At 42.8% G+C, this 18,124-nt stretch overlaps 2 protein-coding genes across 9 annotated transcripts in view; one reads left to right on the forward strand and one right to left on the reverse strand.

Moving 5' to 3' along the window:
* Nucleotides 1-18,114, forward strand: part of NFIA (nuclear factor I A) — a 422,658-nt gene extending 404,544 nt beyond the window's left edge. For all 4 annotated transcript variants that reach the window (XM_064147011.1, XM_064147013.1, XM_064147018.1 and 1 more), the window contains one exon: nt 9,091-18,114. In XM_064147011.1, coding sequence (XP_064003081.1) covers nt 9,091-9,108 — 18 coding nt within the window. In that variant the 3' untranslated portion in view covers nt 9,109-18,114. The remainder of the gene's footprint in view (nt 1-9,090) is intronic.
* TM2D1 (TM2 domain containing 1) overlaps nt 1,284-18,124 on the reverse strand; it is a 63,861-nt gene continuing 47,020 nt past the window's right edge. For 3 of the 5 annotated variants that reach the window (XM_064147031.1, XM_064147027.1, XM_064147025.1), the window contains 4 exons: nt 13,748-13,834; nt 9,160-9,241; nt 7,880-7,947; nt 1,284-5,200 (listed from right to left, as the gene is read on the reverse strand). The gene's annotated coding sequence lies outside the window, so the exon portion shown is untranslated. Of the gene's footprint in view, nt 5,201-7,879; nt 7,948-8,072; nt 9,242-13,747; nt 13,835-18,124 lie in introns of all 5 variants that reach the window. The other 2 variants (XM_064147026.1, XM_064147028.1) reach the window with 2 other exon arrangements.

Consider the following 18,124-nt stretch of genomic DNA (forward strand, 5'->3'; position numbering starts at 1 on the left):
GGGCTGTGGGCTCCCTGCGCACCCACATTCAGGGCTAGGGAGTCCCCATGCACCCACCATCAGGGCCATGGGCTCCTCAAGTACCCACATTCAGGGCTGTGGGGTCTCTGTACCTCCACTGTCAGGACTGTGAGGTCCTTGTGCACCCATTGTCACAGCTGTGGGGTCCTTGTGCACCCACCAGCTGGACTGGAAGATTCCCATACACCCACCACCAGGGCTAGGCAGTCCTCATGCATCAGGGCTGTGGGGTCCCCATGCACCCACCAGCTTTGTGCCATGTCCAGGACACAGGGAAACCCAGGACAATGCAGGCACTGTAGTTTTTGGGAGCGGGCTCATGGCTGTTCCCAAAAGGATGGCTGTTTTCTAGCAAACTGCTGAAAAGTCCCATGCCAGTTCCCATGGGAGAGCCCAGCCTGAAGTTATAAACGGTGTCAAGTCCTGATGCACACTTTATTTCATAAAAGGAAAGAAGTGAGATTCAGCATAGGAAATGTCAAAGCCTTGCACTCTCCAGCAAATGTAACCATGCTTCCAGCAGAGGAAAGCACAGGCTGTGTAAAACGAGAGGCAGAAAGTGCAGCATCTAACAACTCCTTCCAGTATATTTACTTTTAAATCCCAACCGTAGATCTAAACCATGAGGCGGGTTTTAAACTTGTCTTTTTTGATAAAATCCATACTGCCATTTCCTTTTTCCCTTGCCAAAGGCAATGTGCATACCAGGGCAGGAGGAGAAGTGCCCATGCCAGCGAGTGTCACCCAGGTGTGGTGGCAGAAGTGGCTGCTGGCCGAGCCGCAGGCGTGGGGGCACCTTCCTCCCCCGCTAAGCTGCACTTGGCTGGTGGGTCATATCTTGGTCATTTCTGATTACTCCCGAACAATTCTGGCTACGTTTATAGCAAAACTCTGAAAGGATGAATGGGGGGAAAAAAAAAACCACCAAAAATCTTTTTTGGCAGTAACTCAGAAACTATCTACAAAGATGTCCTTTCTGGAGCAAGATATTCTTCCAGGGTTTGCGTTGGGATCATTTTTATTCTGTGACAGCGCATAAAGAGATTGGGACAGAGCAATGAGGTCTGGCATAGCTAAAATCCCTTCTGTGTGTGTGTGTGAGGTTGTATAGTTTATCAAGGCAGAAACCACCATGGGCTTTGAAAAGTAAACAGCTGGCTTGAGTCTGCGTGAAGCGCTTCAGAGTTGTCTGCTGGATTTAAATGGCCAGCCTGCAACCTTTGGAGGGGGGGCAAATACACACACACACACACACACACGCATATATACAGAGAGTTTTTCTTTTAAACGTGACAAAAGCTTTTTGCAGCCATTTGTTTTCTTAGTTCCCTTTACTTGTTACAATTTTCCTTTCTATTTCATTTCGGTTTGCTTTTACAACACTCTTCGCTGCCACCAGCAAGCCTACAAATAAATAATTGGGGGAGGGGGGGGGAAGAGATTAAAAACAAAAGAAGTTTCTATCCCAGTCAGAAAACCTTATGGCAACGACAAATATCAGAGAAAGCCATCGCCTCTCTCAAAGATTTCATCTCACCATCCACTTAATCCGCTTGCTGTACCTCAGATCTCAAGTAACTTTCATACTGTGGGCTCACTTTAATGGATAGAATCTATTTTTCATGAAAAAAGCAGGAAATAAGCTGTCTCTCGTACAAAGATTTACAAAATGTAATCATTGTTGAAATACTCTCTTTGAACTGCCTTGTCCGCAGGGGTGTCTGGCTCCCAATACCCCCGTTTCTTTAGAACACCCTTACAAGTTCTTCTGGTAGATCAGGTACACTGGTGGTTCTGGTCTTTGATGTCTTGAATGAATGAAAGAAAAGCATAATAAAAGAGAGCTGTTGATCAAGCATAAAATACTCTTTAAGCTGACAGAATGGCAGAGTTAACACATTCTAAGCTGCTTTTAGGTTTTTCCTTTTTTCCTCACATTTTCCTGTGCTTTGTGTACAGTGGGGGTTTTTATTTTTTGAGAAGTCTCTGATCTATGTAGTATGCCGTCCTCGAACAAAAACCAAAATGGGATTGTTTCTCCCTCTTTCTCCCTTTCTTCTTCCTCTCTCTCTTTCACTCCCCTATCTTCCCCCCCCCCCCCCAATCTTTTTTTAACCAGCGAGAGTTAGGGTTTAGCGTTACTGCAGTTAGCTTCCAGCACGCCATGCAAAGTTTAGAAGTTAGTTTGCAGCTTTCAGAGTCAGTTTGCTAACAAATACACCAACTTCTCTGCTTTAACTCTTTGGAAAACTGGAAGCAAACTGTAACTCGCAAAGCAAAAAGGAAGACCCTCTGCCTAAAAGCAAAATTGGAAGCCGCAAGACGACGGCCATAAAAATGACCTCATTGTGAGAGAACTTTCCTTTTAGAGTCAGAGAAAAGGGAAAGTTTTCTTCCTGTAGATCTAATTTAGATCTTAAGTTCCCATACATTATTTATACATCATATTCAAAGTGCCAGCCTACTCTGCTGGCTGGATTGCATTTCAAACATTTGCCATTGATAAGTCTTTGCTGTATTATATTCAGGCTAAATGTGAATATGTCATAGCACAGTCAATCTTTAATCCGCTGAGCTTCAGGTTCGGGCAGCAGGGGGTCCACTGCTCAGAGCATTGCTTTATACTTAAGAAACATCTGGGGCCAGCTGGGACACTTTGCTGGAACATTCAGCTGTCTGGAACAACAGCAGGAGTTACTGTACGAGAGTGTTTTCATAGGTTTGGGAGGGTTTGGGGCGATTTAGTTCAAAACATTAGCTGTTCCCAACTTGAGGTTTGAACCCGAGCAGAAATCTTGCCCGAAGTGAGTTTGTTGGTCCCGGGAGAGGAGTGGTTTGGACTACTATACATTTTTAATAGTCAGCAGGCAGAAGTCCATATTACAAAATTATTGCACATAATTTAATGCAGTTTGCCACAACTGGCATCCTTGCAAAAGCTATTGGATGCAGAGCTACTGTACACATCGCCTGGAGACTTGTGTCCCTCCCGGGAGGGGTTTTATCTTCCTCGAGACAGCATAAATACACTCGTAGTGGGGAGTGTGACTCTCCTGGGTGCAGATGTTGGACAAGAAAAAGATTCACTCACTGTTCTGCGTCCCCTCGGGGATGACCAACATGCTGCTTATGTCCCTTTTGGTATTTCATTTTAGAAAATATAATTACTAAATAATTAATCCCAGCTCCAAGAAAATAACTTCCATCGGCACAAAGGTGACCTTGTCTCTAATAGTCACCTTTTGGTTTGCGGGGTAAGATCACATTTCATGCCTGGAGAAACTCTGGGGAAACTAACAGCAAAGTGGGATAAATTCAGATGTGAGGTAAACCGAAGGGAGCTGCTTTATCTCCAAGAGCCCTCCAGCCACTCACCCCAGAAGCTGTGCTGCCACTGCCTCCACTGACCCTGGCAGCCCATTCGAAATTGCATCAAGACCCTACTTTTGGTCCCTTGCTTTCAAGCGACCCACCACAAGGAAGAGCCTCCTGGAGAGCTCTCAGGAGGTGATGACTAAAGGCCCATTTGCTGCTCAGGTCTTTATTCTCATTATATCTTTGCAGACAGAAGGACCCGTTACCTCCCAATTCACTTTCCTAGGGTTAATGCTTTTGATTGTCTTGAAGTTCTTGTCGGGACTGAAACATCAGCCCCAAGCAATAGGACTGAACTGATGCGCCGCGATGAATCCGCTCAGGTGCCCAACGGTTGTGGTTCAGGTTCAGCTCTGCCGCTCAAACAGCCGCTTGGCCGGCGAGCTCTAAAGCTGCAAGGCTTTTTTGTTTAGACTCTTATCAAAGGTGGATTTTCCCGCCCGGGCCGGTGCAGCGATAGCTTCCTGCAAGCGCAGCCATGCCCGGGGCAGCAACGGCCATGGCAGTGCGGCAGCTGCGTTTGAAGTCCTGATGGCATCAACCCATCCCGCCGCTGGGCAGCCAAACTGGGCTGAAACCTAAAGAAAATGGCTAGCACAGACCCAGTCTTAGCCCTAAGTGGATTAGGTGAAGCAAAAGCTCCTACGTGTGGAGTTTGTCAGAGTTTCAAACGTGTGAATGTCCTTAAATAACCCACATCACCCGGAGAAATGAGCCAACTGTCACACCCAGTTCTGGATTCCACATTAACAACCTCCTTCCGCAGAGTTAAACTTTGCCCTTGAGGACTTTTGTTTAACTTCTTAATTTGAAAAACAGATAGGGCCGCTTTACAACCCTCGCTTTTTGTGCGAGCTGAAAGGTCTCATTGTTAGGGCAGGAGATGTGCAGGTAGAAGTCAATTTACCAAGTTTGCCTTTAATTGTCTTTCTGGTTTTCCAACACGTGAGCGGTGCTCGCAGTTAGGCTCGGGAGCCGGGGGGTGAAACCCGTCCTGCAGGAAGGCTGCTTTAAGAAGATTTTAATAAACAATGGGCCTGTTTCTGGGCTCCTGACGCAGGCAAGAAACTGCTACCAGAGTCAATGAGGCACTTTCAGCTTTGCTCCATCTAAATATCCTGAATCACAGAGTGTTTCCTTGCTGTTCTTCCCGTACAAAGGGCCCGATTGTCAGAAGTGGCTTGAGGATTTTTGTGTCTCTCTGCTATCTCCAGAAGAGCAGAAGAAACAAATAGACTTGTGCTATCAAAGAAACCTAATTGCCATTTCAGACTTCCTGTTTAGGATTCAGTCAAGTAGACATTGTTTATGGTTCATAAAACCTTACTACTGTGAGGATTCTCAGATACTGGCAGCGTGGAGTTTCAACTTTCATGGTGCTGTAAATTGGGGTGGGTGGGTGGGAAGTGTGATAATACTCCTCCGAGAACAGTAAAATAGAGCTCTGCAATGGTTAAATGGAATTTTATAAGCACATTCGGTGTGGAACTGTTTTGCATTACATGAGTTGAATACCTTAGAGATGACACACATCTGCAGGCACTTTATTAAATCCTTAGTCAGCACTTTTCAACCTGATGAGATTACTTCTTCATTTGACTGGAGAAAGGGAAGCGAAGATCTCGTACTGGACTGCAGAATTCTTTCTGATGTTTCACCTTGAGCGCTGGGGAAGGACACGAGATGCTGGGCAGGACAATACAGACTCGTAGTGGCACCGACTACCGCGTGGCAGTAATTTTACTGAGTAGGACCTTTAGTTCTGCTGCATTCATTTAGCCCTGAAGTCGCTGGGAGAACAGTACTGCAAAGTAAATAGAGGGGAAATAAAATACTGGCCCTTTTAGGAAAAGGCAGGGAGACAATATCATCCTACTGTGATAGTGCCCATGAGGTAAATGGAGATTTTAAGTTAAGAAAGGCAATACACCCTTCTCCATCTGGGTGCAGCCAGACAGAACAAGGGACAGAACAGGAAAAGGTGGTTAGATGTGAGAGCACAGCCTGCACCACCTTCTGAAAGAAGGCAAGAAGTACTTCAGCCATCCAAACGTAGGGACCCAGGCTCAGTTTTTTTCCCCGTGAGCCCCTAACTGTGCAAAAAAAAAAGCACCGAGACCCTGGCAGATCCAAACTGTCGGGGTCCAAATGCACAATGAGCTGCCTAGATGGTTTCTTTTGATGCACGGAGGAGACGTCTCCTCTCCCCTGGCAAAGAAGTTTCACAGGTGCTTCAGAAGGACAATGGTGCTCTTCAGACCTAATCCGGGAAGACTTAGACATCTATAGGAGGCTTGAGAGGGATATGAGATCTTAATATTAAAATGATTAGTAGCAAAGGAGGATCATTCTGTGTGTGCGTTTCAGCTGTAAGACGCTCTAAATTAAAACGGTATCCTGAGAGTGGTGCTGGTGGGTAAATGCACTCTCTGTCTGCTGGTTCTACCGCCTCAGTCCATAAAACATCTCATCGAAGTGGGGTAGCCAGAACAGGCTGCCGGGATGCAGCTGTTTGTGAGGTGCTGGGAGTGTGGGTCCCGTAAAAGCAGCTTTTCAGTAAAGGTGACCCAGAGTCCCGCCGGGGAAGTTTCGAAAACAGTCGTGCGGTTCGGGCTGATCCTGTAAGGGTTAATTAAGTTTTTTCCTCGGTATTAAGGCTGAGCAGTGTCTGCAGGAGTCATATTGACACCCTAGTGCATGGTAACTCTACTCCTTTATTGACATGTTGCTAGTCAGGAGCACAATAGCACTCTGTGTCTGCAAATCATTGCTAAAATCATCTCAAGGAAAGGGGAGGAAAAAAAAAGTTTGAAAGCCCAGCGCTAGACAAAGGCCCCAGAGCTGCACTGCGCCGCTAAAAACTCCGGAGTCAGCAACTTCTATTGATTAAAAACTAACCTTTAAAGTAACTCGCAGAGTGTGTGGTTAGCATTTAAATTTAAACATGTCATGAGTTGATTTGTGTTACTGAATACCAACTCAGAAGGAGTTACATTCACATCAGATTTTTTTTTTCTAATTCCCTTAAGCAGCTAAAGTATTTCATGAAATGTCAATAGGGCAGGGGAGAAAAAAAAGGTGTTTTGGAGGGAGGGGACTCGCGCCCAGCCTCGCCGTTTCTTTTCCCATGCAAATAGTCACCCCAAAAAGAAAAGTGTGGGGAGCGACGCACAATAATTAGACCTTTGTCTAACTTTCCCAAGTGCCAGAGAAAGACAGATTAATTAAATATACAACAGTGTTGGTTTTTGGAGTGGGGGTCTCTCTTGCTGTGGAGGTCATAAATTAGGCAGAATAAATACTTCAATGTGTTTGCAGCGGGGCTGCTACGTCAGAGCGGCTGGCGGGCGGTGGGAGGGCGCAGCGCGGCTCTTGCTAATGATAGTCACGTCTGGGGCTGTCTGGTTGCTCCTAGCAACGAGACATGATGTAACACCAGGATGAACTTGAACTTGGGGGACTTGAAAAGGGAACAATAGACCAGAGCAATCAATAAAGCCTATTTCAGTGAAGGATTACAGAGCCGCTCTGGGGTAACCTTGTCTGCAAGGCACAGGCTGAATAGCAAGATGCGTGAAGGAGCGCGGTGCGGCGGGGGGACGGACCGACGGACGGATGGATGGACGGACCGACGGACGGACGGACGGACGGACAGGCGGTGAAGGCAGCCCCACCGCGATGTCCCACCGCCTGCCCCTGCCCCGGGGGGGTGTTTCGCCGCCCCGGGCCTCCTGCGTGGACAGCCCCACCTCCGTTAACCGCAGCTCGCTCGCTTTTTGCTTGGTTTTCCCCTGCCTTTCCCCCCTCCCCTCCCCCGTTTTTTTTTTGAAGCAATCTGCTTTTGAAGCGAAAAGGAGAGGAGTGGCGAGGCCGGAGCGGCTCCCGCCACCCCCGGCCCGGTGGGCCATGTGGCCCAGCCAGCGGCGATGGGAGCCAATTGGACATCTGCAATATAGATTTGAAGCATCGGCTCTGAATTTTTAACCCCTTTCCTCCCTGCTGGGCACTTCCACGCGTCCCAGCCCGGCTATAGGCAGTCACGCTCAAGTGACAGGCGTTAAGGGACAGCTCGGCAAAGTTGGGCAGAGTTCGCAGGCTGCGGTGGTCGGAGGTGCCTCCGGCACGGCCCGCACTCCGCTTCCCCGCGCCCGCCTCCAATCAGTAGGGCCCCGCAATCAGGGAGGGGAACAGGACTTGGCAGCGCTTCACAAACCCTGCCAGAACTTCTCTCTGTTTATGAACTTTACATATGAGAACTATTTCGCTTAATTGCAGCCTGCGTACGTCTAAATATAAAATCTGTAGGCACTAGATGGAGCCGATAGGGGACGGCTGTGTTTGCATTCAGAAGGGCGAGCAGAGGAAGAGTTAGTTAATGAGGTGTACTGGAAGCAGGACAACTTCTCCAATCGCGCTATTTATTTTACCGGTTCCTACCTCCATGGCAAGACCACATAATCTCCAAGTCCCACATGAAACTTGCCTCAGAGTCTTCTGTAAATGCTCATAAATCCTCCTCGGGCTGATGATGCTATCAATCACCTTCAGACGCTGAAAAGAAATGGAGGGAGAAGTTGGTAGAAGTTGTCATCGGCCGACGCACGCACGCGTAGGCACCTCATATATTAGGGGAGCCCAAGGCAGAACCTGGGGTATCACCAACGGCTCTTTAATACCTGAATCTTTCTGGTTGTGTTACTTGACTTCAGGCTAAATAGTTGCCGCTTGTTGGTGTATTCCCACAGCAATATGTCACTGCCAAGTGGCATCCCCCGGCGCGTACAGTCCCAGGGCCTAACACTGCTCTTATTCATCCTGGGTTCAGGTCGGTCTGACCCCGCCGGGGCCGAGCCGGGTCTCCCCGGTGCGATGGCACTGCCCCGACTCCAGCAGAGCCCACTCCAGCTTTCCAGCAGTGTTTATTTTCCTATGGAGGAGCAAAATTGCTTTCTGCTCTCCAGGCATCTGGGCAGTTGGGTTAAGGGCCGGTATTGTTACAGGGCTGAAATTCCAGGGAATTCCCTCTCTTTGCGGGTTAGGAAGGAGACTTATTTTACATTAAACAAAAAAAAAAAAAAGAATTCCCCAAAGAAAAGCTCTTAGTTGAGATCCACATTTTGTGTGGAAGCACAGAGATGTGGGACAGTTCTGCTGATCAACTCTTCCCCCCCCCGCCCCGGCCCAAGACTTGCTTTATCCTGGCTTTTCTCTAGCGATCCACATTTCTCCTAAGAAAACAGCCCTGTTGTTGAATTTCTGTGCATCTGTTCCAGTGAGACAGTTGAAGCAGGGCAGCATAAAGCAACAGATGCTTGTGCTGGCACATGCCTAAATACCCAAGAAAACCCCGACTGCAGGGTGATAAATGGCACAGAGAGGCGAATGTGTATCGCCTTTTCAGGGGATTAGACAAAAGTGAACTGGAGGGATCTTCAAGCCATCATCTATTAAAAAGATTGATAACTTGTAACGTGACATGACCCCCGTGTTCATCTGTGGCTATGTCCAGCAGGGGAAAAAAAAATAAAATATTGATTTGTACAGTATTTTTAATTAAGCTTTGTAATTAGGTCAATTTGTCACGGTCTCAATTAGCCCCCCTCTTGGCGGAGGAGGCTGGCGGCGATGCCCGAAGCCCTTTGGGAAAGCAGCAAAAGCGGGGCTGACGCTTCTGCTCTTTTCTCTCTTTTGCAGTCCTGGTACCTGGGATAAAAGTCTCCGCTTCCCACCACCCACCGGACAGACCACCAGACCCCTTCCCACCTCTGTAACACGGAAGCAGCAGCAACGCAGCGCAGCGACTTCACCTCGGCGGAAGGGGAGGCGAGCAGACACCGACAGCAAACTAGTACATGGAAATGGCAAACGTTATGGTTGAATGGCAAAGGCCGTAACTTTTTTGAGATTTTATTTCACTATTTTTTTTTCCTAGACAACTTAGGACTGTTGTAATTTCTCATATGGTGCTGGAAATGGTTGGGCTTCATAACTTTTGAAGTGTTTCATTGGTAGTGTAAGCATTAGGTGACACTGAGTAGAACTAGCCTCTGCTGCTGCTTACCAACTCGCTGTTGTAACACACTTTCCATATGGAGCCTAACTGTTTTACAGTATCCTCATCGATTTGTCCCATACAGGTGTGAGACTTCTTGAGAAATCATGAAAACACACTTAAAACTATAACTTTTGTAGTAGCTGAATTCTGCAATATATAACTTACCAGACAGACATAGAGCATGTTTTTCTGTAACATATCGGGGAAAAAAAAAAACAAAAGAAATAATTTGCAGGTTTTCTTATTTTTTTTTTTTTTTTTTCTTTTTTTTTTTTTTCCTGTTGGGGTTCATTGTTTTTTTTTTGGAGGGTGGGGGCAGGGCTTTTGTTGGGTTTTTGTTTTGTTTTTGTTTTGGTTGGGTTTTGTTTTTTACAGTCGGCACTTAGATACGTTAACATGAACCATCAGAGCATTGTCAACAATTCTTTTTTTTTTCCACTCGATTGCAGAGCGAGATAAAGAAAAAAAAAAAAAACCAAACCACCATGGAACTACTACTACTATTCACTTAAAAAAAAAAAAAAGACAAAAAACCACAAAAAAAAAAAAGAAAAAAAAAGAGGAAAAAAAAAAGTTTGAAATGCTGCACTTACATTTGAAAAAAAAAAAAAAGCGAACATTTTTTTCAACAATTTTCAACAATGACACAAAAAAAAATTCACGCAGAAATGGGGAAGTTGGTCTGCTTTGACAGAAACTGACAGGAATCAATCAAAAACAATCGAATTTTGAATTGAGTAAAGTGCAATTTCATTGGATAGCTAAATATCTTTGTAAGATAGAGATTGTTGAAAATTCTATTTTTGTTTTCCAAGTCCTTCCGCCCCAGGACTCTAAATTATTGGGGTTAAAAGAAAAATAATAAAAAAAAAAAACCACACAAAAAAAAAACCTTTAAAAAAAAAACACAAAAAAAAAAAACAGCCTTGCAAGGAAAAAAAAAAAAAAAAGAAAAAAAAAAAGGGGAGCTATTTTTTGCTTTTTATGTTTGTTTTTTTTTTTTTTTTAAATTGTTGAAACTTGTATCCCTTGGAAACTGAAGGAAAATTCAGAAAAACCTTAAACATAAAAAATACACACAAATCTAATGGTGCTTTTACCACAATATGTTAACTACATTAAATGCTAATTAATCATTTTCTGTTATCAAAGCACATAACCTTAAAAAAAAAAAAAGAAAAAAACAACAAAAAAAAAAGACTTAAAAATCATAATCTCTGTTAATTTTATAAGCTAAAAAGTCACTGTAATGGATTATGCCAATTCTGACAAATTTGAGGTGTTTCCGGCAATATAAGGGTTTATCAGTTCTCAAACACCTTGGGAATAAGAGAGAACAGTCCAGAAAGTAAAACACCTTCACGTCCCTGAACTGGTACCTTTACTGGACTGGGAAGAAATCGTTGACAGAAACGAAATCATGCTGATCTTAACAAACTTAATGCCAGTTCAAAGCAAGGGCACTTGCTGAAGATGAGAAAAAAAAATAAAGAAAGAAAGAAAGGAAACAAAAAAAAAAAAAGGAGGAAAAACAAAAACAAAAAAAAGAGAAAGGTTTGGACCCCAAACGTCCTGTATCTTATGTACAAAAAAGCAAAAAAAAAAAAAAAAAACAACAAAAAAAAAAAAAGGAAAAAGAAAAAGGAGGATAAAAAAAAGAGTGCAAGTGATTTTTTCTATCAGACAGCGGAGCACCCCTTTGCTTCACACGCAACTTTAAGAAGGTTTCCTATACTATACATATATATACGTTCTGGTTGGCGAGTCCTGCTAATCAGAGAAAGTCTCTGCATGTTCTAGTGTTAGTAACTAATTTTTATATAGTTAATGTAGGGTAAAGTAGAGTGCATTAAGACACAATATTGTAATCCCTATTCCAGGCACTTGCCTTTAAACTATGTTTGTTCGACCCTTCAGAAGGGTTTCTACTACTGTCCTATACAATCAAGTTAACTGAAAAAAATTCTTGGGAAGACACTTTTGCTCCTCATCTTTTTTCCCTGAAGAAAAAAAAAACCCACACAAAAAAAAAAGTCAAAAACCAAATGTTTGTTGTTGGCTTTTTTTTGGGGGGGTTTTTTTTTTGTTGTTTTGTTTTCTTAATTTGCACGAAACAGAAGAGAAAAAAAAAAAAAGAAAAAAAAGAGAAAAAAAAAGAAAAAAAAAATTCCATATCAATGTGCCTTGCCCTGGATAGCGATTATTTGTGGAATTGTTGCACATGTTCCTATATTGAAAGGGGGTTTTTCCCTAGTCAAGCATTTGGAGACACTTTTTTTGTAAATGTGACTTTTATGTCAGCCATCGTCAGTTTCAACATCTAGAACTAAATAGGGTTGTTAGTTGTTCCGCAGATAGGGAGTAGTGTTTATTGTCCTGTATGGTCAGTGGCAGTGCTATTCTGAGATCTGTAGATGCTAGATTATCAGTATTTTTGGATGTTGCTGCATTTTACATTTTATTTGGAGTCTTCCTTTTTTTTCTTTTTTTTTTTCTCCTTTTTTTTTCTTTTTTTCCCTTTTTTTCACCCTCTTTTTTTCCCTTTTTCCCTTTTTTCCCCCTTTTTTCCTTTTTTTCCTTTTTCATTTTTTCCTTTTCCTTTTTTCCCCTTTTTTTTCCTTTTTTCCTTTTTTCCTTTTCCCCCTTTTCCCCTCTTTCCCCTCCTTTTTCCCCCCTTTTTTCTTCCCCCCCCTTCATTTTCGCCCCTTTATTTTTCCGCTTTCCGATTTCGTTCCCGTTTTTTCTCCCAGATATATGAAAATATGCAATACCTGCTTATATCATGTAGAAAAGCTTAGCAATTTGTTACTTCTTCTTTTTTTTTTTTTAATTATGTTTTGGGTTGTTTTTTTTTATTTGACCAAAGTTGGTGCTGCACTTGACGCAGTGTGTTTTAGGTGTTTGTCTTTGTACTTTTGTGATTTTTGAATGCACATGCAGGAAGGGCTCTTCTTAGAGAAGCAGTCAAACTGTGAAGCACTAAGCTGAACCCTGCTTCAAGCAATTATTATTTTTTTTTTTCCTTTTGGTTGTTTTACAACTGTTCCTTTCACAAGCAAGCCTTAAAAAAAAAACGAAAAAAAAAACGAAAAAAAAAAAAAACCCCAACCAACAAACTTCCTTTTTCTTCAGATCCCACACCCATTTTTATTAGCAGACTGCAATCAATCCACATTCAATAAAAGTATATAATGCCCATTTTTATATGCACGTTTTTAAACTTCCAAGTTCTGAAAATTGTTTACTGGTTATTCTCTATTTAAGGAAAAAAATAAAATGTTTTGGATTTTCATATGTGTCTGATAAGTGGTTGAGTAGTCATTTTGCTCTATTGTATTGTGTGATTGTTAGTATATGGTATCACATCCTCTAGCCAGCATCCTTTGCCTTCCCTATAGCACTTAGCTGGGCATTACTTTATTAAGACATATGTGCACTAAAAAAAAAAAATAGCAGCTTTCAGTGCTTCACAGTGAAGGGAAAAAAAGCCTAGACAAACATTTTGTCAGAACCTTGCTATGAGACAAGGTATTACCAGTAAATTGGTTGTATATACAATAAAATTGCACCCTTTTTTAAACAAAACAAACTAAGCAATAGTTTGGGCAGTTAGTTGTTTTTAGTGAGCATGTTGTAGTCATGGCTGCAAAAGAGAGAGAATCCAACTGCCCACTCAGAAGATAATGTAATTTGTATGTTGTATAGTTTTATTGATTACACTGATTTATTCTACCCTATTTTATAACGCAGGACTTTTGTAATGTTGTTTAAATGAGGAAAAAACTTCTGTCAAATTAGCTTAGTGGAACTTCTGATTGTTCGTTATAAAGGCAGCGTTCATAGAATTGCTTTCTTTTTTTTTTTTCCTTTTTTTCCCTTTTTTTTTGGGTTTTGTTTTGTTTTGATTTTTGTTTTGTTTTGTTTTGGGTTTTTTTTCCTTTGGGAACTGGATTTAAGTTCAAAACTTTCCCGTTTCCCCTTTTCCCCCCCCCCCCCTTTTTGGGTATGTATTTAAATACAGTTATTTTTCTTCTCTCAATGGTATAGCATATTCCTATGCTTGAGAAGTATAGGCTACTGAAGAACCATTGTAAATGGACATTACAGGTATGCTGTATTTTTGAAGGTATTTTTGTCACATTAAGTTTGATGACGCTAAAGTTAGGGAACTCTGAGCAGAATTGCGAGGGAAAAAAATGTTTTAAAGGCTTTAAAACATGAGGCAGGCGGTCAAGGGTGTTAACCAACAGGGGTTGTAAAGTATTACACACTAAATTCAGTCGTCCTTCACCTTACCCTCACGCAGAAAACACAGCAGTTCCGTTCTGTGCAGGTGTAGGGAGCAAGCAGTGTTTTATCCCTTCCTCCCAGGCAAGGCAGGAGCTGGGGAGACAAGCAAGGCGGGGAAGGACCCTACTTGGGGTGTGCAGGCTGCGGGCAAGAACGGGGGCAGCAGCTTGGGGCCGGCGGCCGCAGCCCCCTGACCGCGCATCAGGTTGGGTCCGCGCCGCCCTGCGCCTCGCTCCGCCCGTTCCTTTTGAGTCAGGCGAACAACTTTTTGCGCTCCTGCTCTGCAGAAGGCGTCAGGCGCACAAACACTGACCTGCATCACCACAACCCCCACCCAACCCAAATCCAAAGCCCTAGAAATGGCTTAGGCTGAATTGACTTTTTCTCCAGTTAGTTCCTTTCTTTTCCCCCCAGGTTTGGTTTGGGGTTGTTTGATGACTTTTTTCCCCCCCCTGGAGCGAGGGCATTTGCTTCCCTCACGCCGCACACCCCGGCAATGCCGTTATTATTTATTCTTCCTCCTTGATTAGAAAAGAACTTTGGGGCTTCGAGTTTAGGCAGCCATGGTACACTTTGTCTCTGTTGCTTGTTCCCCCCCTCCCCTCTCCTCCCTTCCCCTTAAGGTCGAAGGGGAAAAAAAAAAAACAAAACCCAGACCCACCAAGTTTTCTCAACTGCACAGTGTTCAGTCAGCCCACAGGAATATGCAAAATCTCTCTAACGTTTTTCTTTGCCTTTCTCTAGTTTTCCCTTTGTTCCGTCTATTTGCAGCTTTGTAGTAACAGTGTTATAAAATATTTACTGTACAAAACTACAACAACAACAACAACAACAACAAAAAACCCAGATGCATAGCCTAAAACAGGTTGTTTTTTTTTCCTTGTGGTGAATATATCTGTTAGGGTTTTTTTTTATAAGGATGTCAGTTAATGTACTTTAAATTGTGTCTCTGGAAATATCTTTTTTTTTTTTTCCTTTCTTTCCTTTTTTTCTTTTTTTTTTTTCTTTTTTTTTTTTTCTTTGGTAGAAGGCCTCCATCGAACAAAAAAACTAAAACCATAACCGGCATGACAAATGTAAGGAGAGCTTCAATGGCACCTAAACAATGCATAAACAACAACAACAACAACAACAAAAACCCCAACAAACCTCATGAGGTCTGTCGGGAGGCAGGTCTTGTGAAGTTCACACTGCCTGCTAGGCAGGATTTGTCATTAAATCAAGCTTACAATGCCAATTTTTGTCTTGAAGTCAATGCATGTGTTACTGTTTGACAGTAAACCCAGCGATGCCATCACCAAGTCCAAGGCTGCGCAATAAGTCTAATTAGTATCGAGTACACTTTCCTTTTTATTTTTTTCCAATAAAAAAACAAGCAGTGGGATGAAAATTGCTTTGATATATAGCAGGTAACATTGAAGCTATTCCATAGCACTTAACTGTAGTGAATACTGTGTCACCGATTCTGAAATCAATTTAATGTTTAATGCAAATCCATTACATGGTGCTATTACAAGGCTGGCAAAATGATTTACACACAAAAAAAATGTGACAACTCGGGCTCAATTCACTCTGCTTTCCAACGATGTAAATGCATAGCAGTGTTTTATCTGCATGGGAGAAAAAAAACAAAAAAAAAAAACACAAAAAAGAAAAAAAACCACAAAAAAAAAAGAAACAAAAAAAAAAAATCTATGCACTAATCTATCCGAAGAAATAAAAAAGAAAAAAAAAAGATAAAAAAAAGAAAAAAAAAAGGAAAAACACAAAAAAAAAAAAAAGAGAAAAGAAAAGAATATATCAACTTTGGTATCTACTTTTCCGTTTACTTCGATCCTTGCCTTTTCGGTCATTGTTATAATGCCAGCTTTAGGACAGAAAGAATTATAAGTAAAAAGAAAAGAAAAAGAAAAAAAAAACCAGCATAATACCTGATATATTAAAATGTAGTGCCTGTGAAATCTGTATTATATTGCTCTTCTGAAGTAAGATTTTTTCTACACCGGTAGCCTTCGCTGTCTGTCAGAACCTTCTGATATAGGTGATGTAAGATAACCGTACCAATATTACTGCATGCTATTCCATAATGCTTAGTAGCTGTATGAATATTACTCAAAAAAGTTACGTTAGTCTTCTTTTTTTTGTTTGTTTGTTTGGTTGTTTTTTTTCTCTTTTTTTTTTTTTTCCCCTCTCTCTCTCTCTTTTTTCCTGACTTGGTTCTTGTCAGATAGGTTTAAAGATATTTCACTGAGAACGCAAATTCTGTCTTCATTTGGGGTGTTTTCAGTATTTTGGAGGTATACATTTTACTTAAATTCAGTATTACTTGTCTTTTGGGCTTTTTTTTCTCTTTTTTTTTTTTCTCCTTTTTTTCCCCCTTTTTTTCCCCTTTTTTTCCTTTTTTCCCCTTCCCCTCCCTTTTTTTTCCCCTTTCCTTTTTTTTCCCCTTTCCTTTTCCCCTTTCATTTTTCCCCTTTCTTTTTTTCTCTTTTTTTCCCCTTTTTTCCCCTTTCATTTTTCCTCTTTCTTTTTTCCCCTTTCTTCCCCCCCCTTTTTTTCCCTTTCTTTTTTCCCCCTTTCTTTTTTTCCCCCCTTTTTTCCCCCTTTCTTTTTCCTTTTTTCCCCCTTTCTCTTTTTTTTTTTCTTTTTCTTCTTTTTATTTCTTTTCTGTCTCTCCTTAGAGGGCAGGACATGGTGGTTTTGAGACCAGAAATCCGTGCCTGGTAAGATTTTCGTCTCGAAAAAGCTACCCTAAAAAATTTCAGAGAGTTTTACTCTGAAGAACAGATGCATAAAGTTCAAATTTTAAGGGACAGTCCTTTCAAACCCACACACAAGATTGAGCTTCACGTGGCGAGAGATTGCTTAATGGGCAGCGGTTAACCAGGTACCCATGCTTGACCCTTCTTCACACCAGACTTCCTCATATAGAAAGAAAAAAAAAAACCTTTAAAAAAGAAAAAAAAAGGAAAAAAAGGAAAAAAAAAAGGAAGAAAAAAAAAAACCCTCATGTGGTTGTTTAGTTTCATGCACAGTTGCAATATTTTTTCTTCAGACAAAAACTCTGTACAAACTTTGGGCCCGATTCATAAAAGCCCCGCTGCTATTAACACGGGAGGAGGCTGGTGGGCTTTTCTCGCCCAAATTGAGGGTGGCTCTCGTTGCCAATGCACGCCTTGGCGAGCCCTGCTTCCCTCGGCACACACGTGTGCCTGCGCTGGCTCTCCTCTCCCTCTCCTTCCCTTCTCTGCCTCTCCTGACCACCCTAGAGGAGAGGCATGGATGGCCGGATGGCTGGATGGGAAGGATGCAGTGAGGCAGCGCAGGACCACGCACCCCACAGGCGCAAGCAGGCGGAAGAAAAAGGGGAGACAGGGCAGAGGGGGACCCTGTGCCACACTCTGGCCTGTGCCGGGGTGTGGTGACACGGTGGGACAAGGCTGCTTGATTACAAAAGAGGTCTTGTCCATAAAAATCCCTTGGATCGCTACCTCCGAGCTCTAGAGAAATTCTCCGTAGCGGCAAACACTCGGACACAAGGTGAACTTTTGTACTCTGTATGCCTTTTTTTTAGGGAAGACTATTTTCCACTTAGTTAATCTTCTATGCTTGAGCATGAACAAAAACAATTGTCTGGGGTGAAGTCCCCCCCTTTTTATCTGCATCCACAAATTAATATGGAGAGGGGAGGGGGGGGGGATAAACAAAAGATGAGTTTGGAGGCAGAGCATGGTAGGAAGAGAGCCACCCGGCTTGGGATTCGCCAACGCTTGTTCTTGCCGCCGGCGCCCTGTGCCCGGCTGCCACTGCTGCCTTGGGGGAAAGGTCTGTGAGATTCTGTGCTTTGGAAACACAGACCGGGAGAAATCTCCCTGGTTTTGGCTGGCCTTACGGTTTCTCCGTGCGGCCCAGCCCTGCCCTAGCCCCGTCCCCGCTGCCTGAGCCTGGCCCAGCCAAATCCCTCGGCGTCAATTGGAAATTTTGGGGGGCGCTAAAATTCCCACCGGCCGTGTGAAAGATCTGCTGCAAATTCACTCGACCCCCGTGTTAATACCATCTTGTGTCGGTTGGCTTTTTATGAGTCAGGCCCCTCGTGCCTCTAGTATACTTGTATTGACTCTCATAGTTACCATTTTAGTTTTACTGTGTTCTGTGAAAAAGAGAAAAAAATTGTAATTGGTTGAGAATCACTGTGGGCATCCATTCTTATTCAACTAAGTCTCTGCAGGTTTTTTGAGCTGGTGTGGATTAGTTTAACTCTTGTATTCAACCATTAGTGCTACCACCTTCTCACATTACAATACAATTACTGGAAGCAAGTACTGCATTTCCTATGCAACAAAAAAGGAAAATAAAAAATTGCTAATGCTAAAGGCTGTGTTG

Source organism: Pogoniulus pusillus, chromosome 8, assembly GCF_015220805.1.
Source record: "Pogoniulus pusillus isolate bPogPus1 chromosome 8, bPogPus1.pri, whole genome shotgun sequence".
Lineage (NCBI taxonomy): Eukaryota > Metazoa > Chordata > Aves > Piciformes > Lybiidae > Pogoniulus > Pogoniulus pusillus.